General features: G+C 40.0%; 1 protein-coding gene across 21 annotated transcripts in view; it reads left to right on the forward strand.

Moving 5' to 3' along the window:
• The window catches only part of lrrfip1a (leucine rich repeat (in FLII) interacting protein 1a), a 51,931-nt gene that overhangs the window by 15,001 nt on the left and 34,310 nt on the right, over positions 1 to 2,620 (forward strand). For all 21 annotated transcript variants that reach the window (XM_032529506.1, XM_032529509.1, XM_032529499.1 and 18 more), the window contains exon 2: positions 1,114 to 1,200. In XM_032529506.1, coding sequence (XP_032385397.1) covers positions 1,114 to 1,200 — 87 coding nt within the window. The remainder of the gene's footprint in view (positions 1 to 1,113; positions 1,201 to 2,620) is intronic.

Raw genomic sequence — 2,620 nt, forward strand, 5'->3', positions numbered from 1 at the left:
ATTTAAAAGCATTTAAGGAAATAAATTCAGATAATTTCAAGTATAAGTATACTATCTCGAGGATAGTTGACATAATATCTCAACTCCTGGAGATAGAGAAGATGCCTTCAGTCACTAGACCTTGCTTTACTTTCTGTCTTGGTGTGTGTGTGCGTGTCCGACTATTTTCTTTGTGTGTGTCTTCCTGTTGCTTCATGGTAACTGACATTAGGGAAATGCATTAGTGCGATGGTGGGAGGGATCACAGTGACCCCGCCTAGAGGCGAACAGACTGAACCACACAGCGTCTACCACAGAGCTAGAGGAAGGAAATGCCTACACACACTCAGTCTGTAACACACTCTGACGCGCTCTCACAGAGCTCCTTTTAAGGGAAAGGCTGTGCTCCTGCCCGAGTTATGAGTGGAGCAAAGGGAATGTCTGCAAATACAGAAATCCATTTTATATTTAGCCTACAAATGTCTACACTGATCTTAAGATTTGTTACAAGATTGCAGTCTTCTAAATAAAGTCCAGTACATGTGTTTGAGTTAAAAGGACACTTGATAGTCTGTGTTTATAACACCGGTAATCCAGTGAACTGTGACATACTGCAGTGTAATGTGTTTTTTGTCTTGTTTTCTGCTTGTTTTACTGATTTAACATGATGTTTTAGAAGCGCCACTTCAGTGTAACTGTAAAACCCTGCACCTTTGGTTCATGGGTCAATTTATTCTTATTCTTATACTTTACAATACCTTTATTTGACGCCACTTTGCCTGTTTTTCTTAAGTTTACTTGTTTGTGTTTTTGCTTTTATTGTAGAAAATACTACTGTAACAAGGGAATTTTCCCCGCTGTGGGATGAATAAAGTATCATCTATTCTTCAGGATTTGAAAGTTGCTGAAATGCATCATCACGCAGCACTCTCTTCCCAGCTGCTGACCGCAAAGTTCACATGTCTATCAGGAACTCTGTCAAGGAACCGGACCTCTGGTCACACACGTATTCAGCATTTCTAGATGTGTGCCACATTAGCCCGGCTAAATTTGCAGCTGTCTCACTTCTCTTTTTTCTATTCTCTCTCTCTCTCTCTCTCTCTCTTCCTATTTCTTTCTCTATCTGCCCCCCAGGCCGAGGCCAGGCTGGCGGCGAAGAGGGCCGCCAGGGCCGAGGCCAGAGAGATCCGCATGAAGGAACTTGAGAGACAGCAGAAAGAGGTATAAGTCCAGATACACTCTCACATTCTCACATTTAAACCTGTGATGCAAGACACACCTTATGACTACCTGCCCACCGTGTGGCCTAGTGGCGTAGGTTGGTTTGAGTTTTATCCATGGATCCCTTCATATCTGAAATAGTTTCCTATATGTTGGTATATTACCCCTAAAGACAGACAGCTTAACGTAAGATCAGCACATTTATGCAGTGTTATTATATTCCATTTGTCACATATGTATGCCACACAGCTTCATAACGCATTAGCCTAAATAACGGGAGGATTCCAGCCGTCATGTTGGGACCTAGTTGTACCTAAAGCATTTCCTGTCAACAGTCTTTTATGTTCTTAAGCTGGGACTCTTAAATCCCGGGGTCAGAGGTCAAAGGTGTTAGCAGTCGACAGGACGACTGCTGGGGATTTTCAAGCAGTGTTGTTTACAGAAAGTATATTAAATAGATAAAAGTCCTTCAAAGAGGCTCAGTTAATACTCCTTAAGAAGGGATTGAACCTTTTCCAGTTCATCTTCAGCCAAATTAAAGTGATTTTGTGATATGAGACTAGATATCGTCTTATATTTTGGACATCATTATATAATGATATGTTTTTTTATGTTTTTAAAGCCCACATTACAGTAAAGTGAAGTAAATTTCAAAATTTACCAGACCATTCTAGCTACTCTGTTATTTCCCTTTAACCACGTAGTCATTGTGTCTGTATTACTGATGATGATTTATCTAAAGTGTAATCGTGATAAGATTTAGTCAAAGCCCAAATTGTCAACACTACAATATTGCTGCAATAGGGACATCAAGGTAATTAGTCAAGAATATCATGATATCTGATCCCAGTTCTGCATAACTAAACTACAACAGGTATTTACATTCTGGTATCTGTAATAATAACTTTCCTATACAGTTGTTTTATGGGCAGATATCGACCATATTGATTTTGTGATATGAGACATGAGCTATCGTCTTACATTTTGGATATAATATGATAAGTGTTTATTTGTGTTACAGTCTCCTCAGCTGTGTGCTTGGCCCTCACGTGGCATTTCAGACTGGACGTGCTGCGATGATTGCTCCGTTTATAACGCCCACACCCACAGATCTCTTTGGTCTGGTCAGTGGAACAGTTGGCAACTTTTAAAAAGTCAACTTTGGCCGGCTCACGAGCCCAAACGGCATGTGTGCGACGTGCGTGGTGTTTTTTCCGGTCTAGTTAGAGCCGGTGGGTGTTGTAGTTTTTCTAATGTTACCAGTTGTCGCAACAGCATGTGGAAAATAAACTACATAGTATGCTAGGCCAAAAAGAACGTTAAAATGGGTTTCCATTAATGCCGTTAATAACGCCTTTAGCTGACAGCACAAATATATATATGTATGTGTGTATATATATATATATATATATATATATAT

This window comes from Etheostoma spectabile, chromosome 11 (assembly GCF_008692095.1).
Source record: "Etheostoma spectabile isolate EspeVRDwgs_2016 chromosome 11, UIUC_Espe_1.0, whole genome shotgun sequence".
NCBI classification, from domain to species: Eukaryota; Metazoa; Chordata; class Actinopteri; order Perciformes; family Percidae; genus Etheostoma; species Etheostoma spectabile.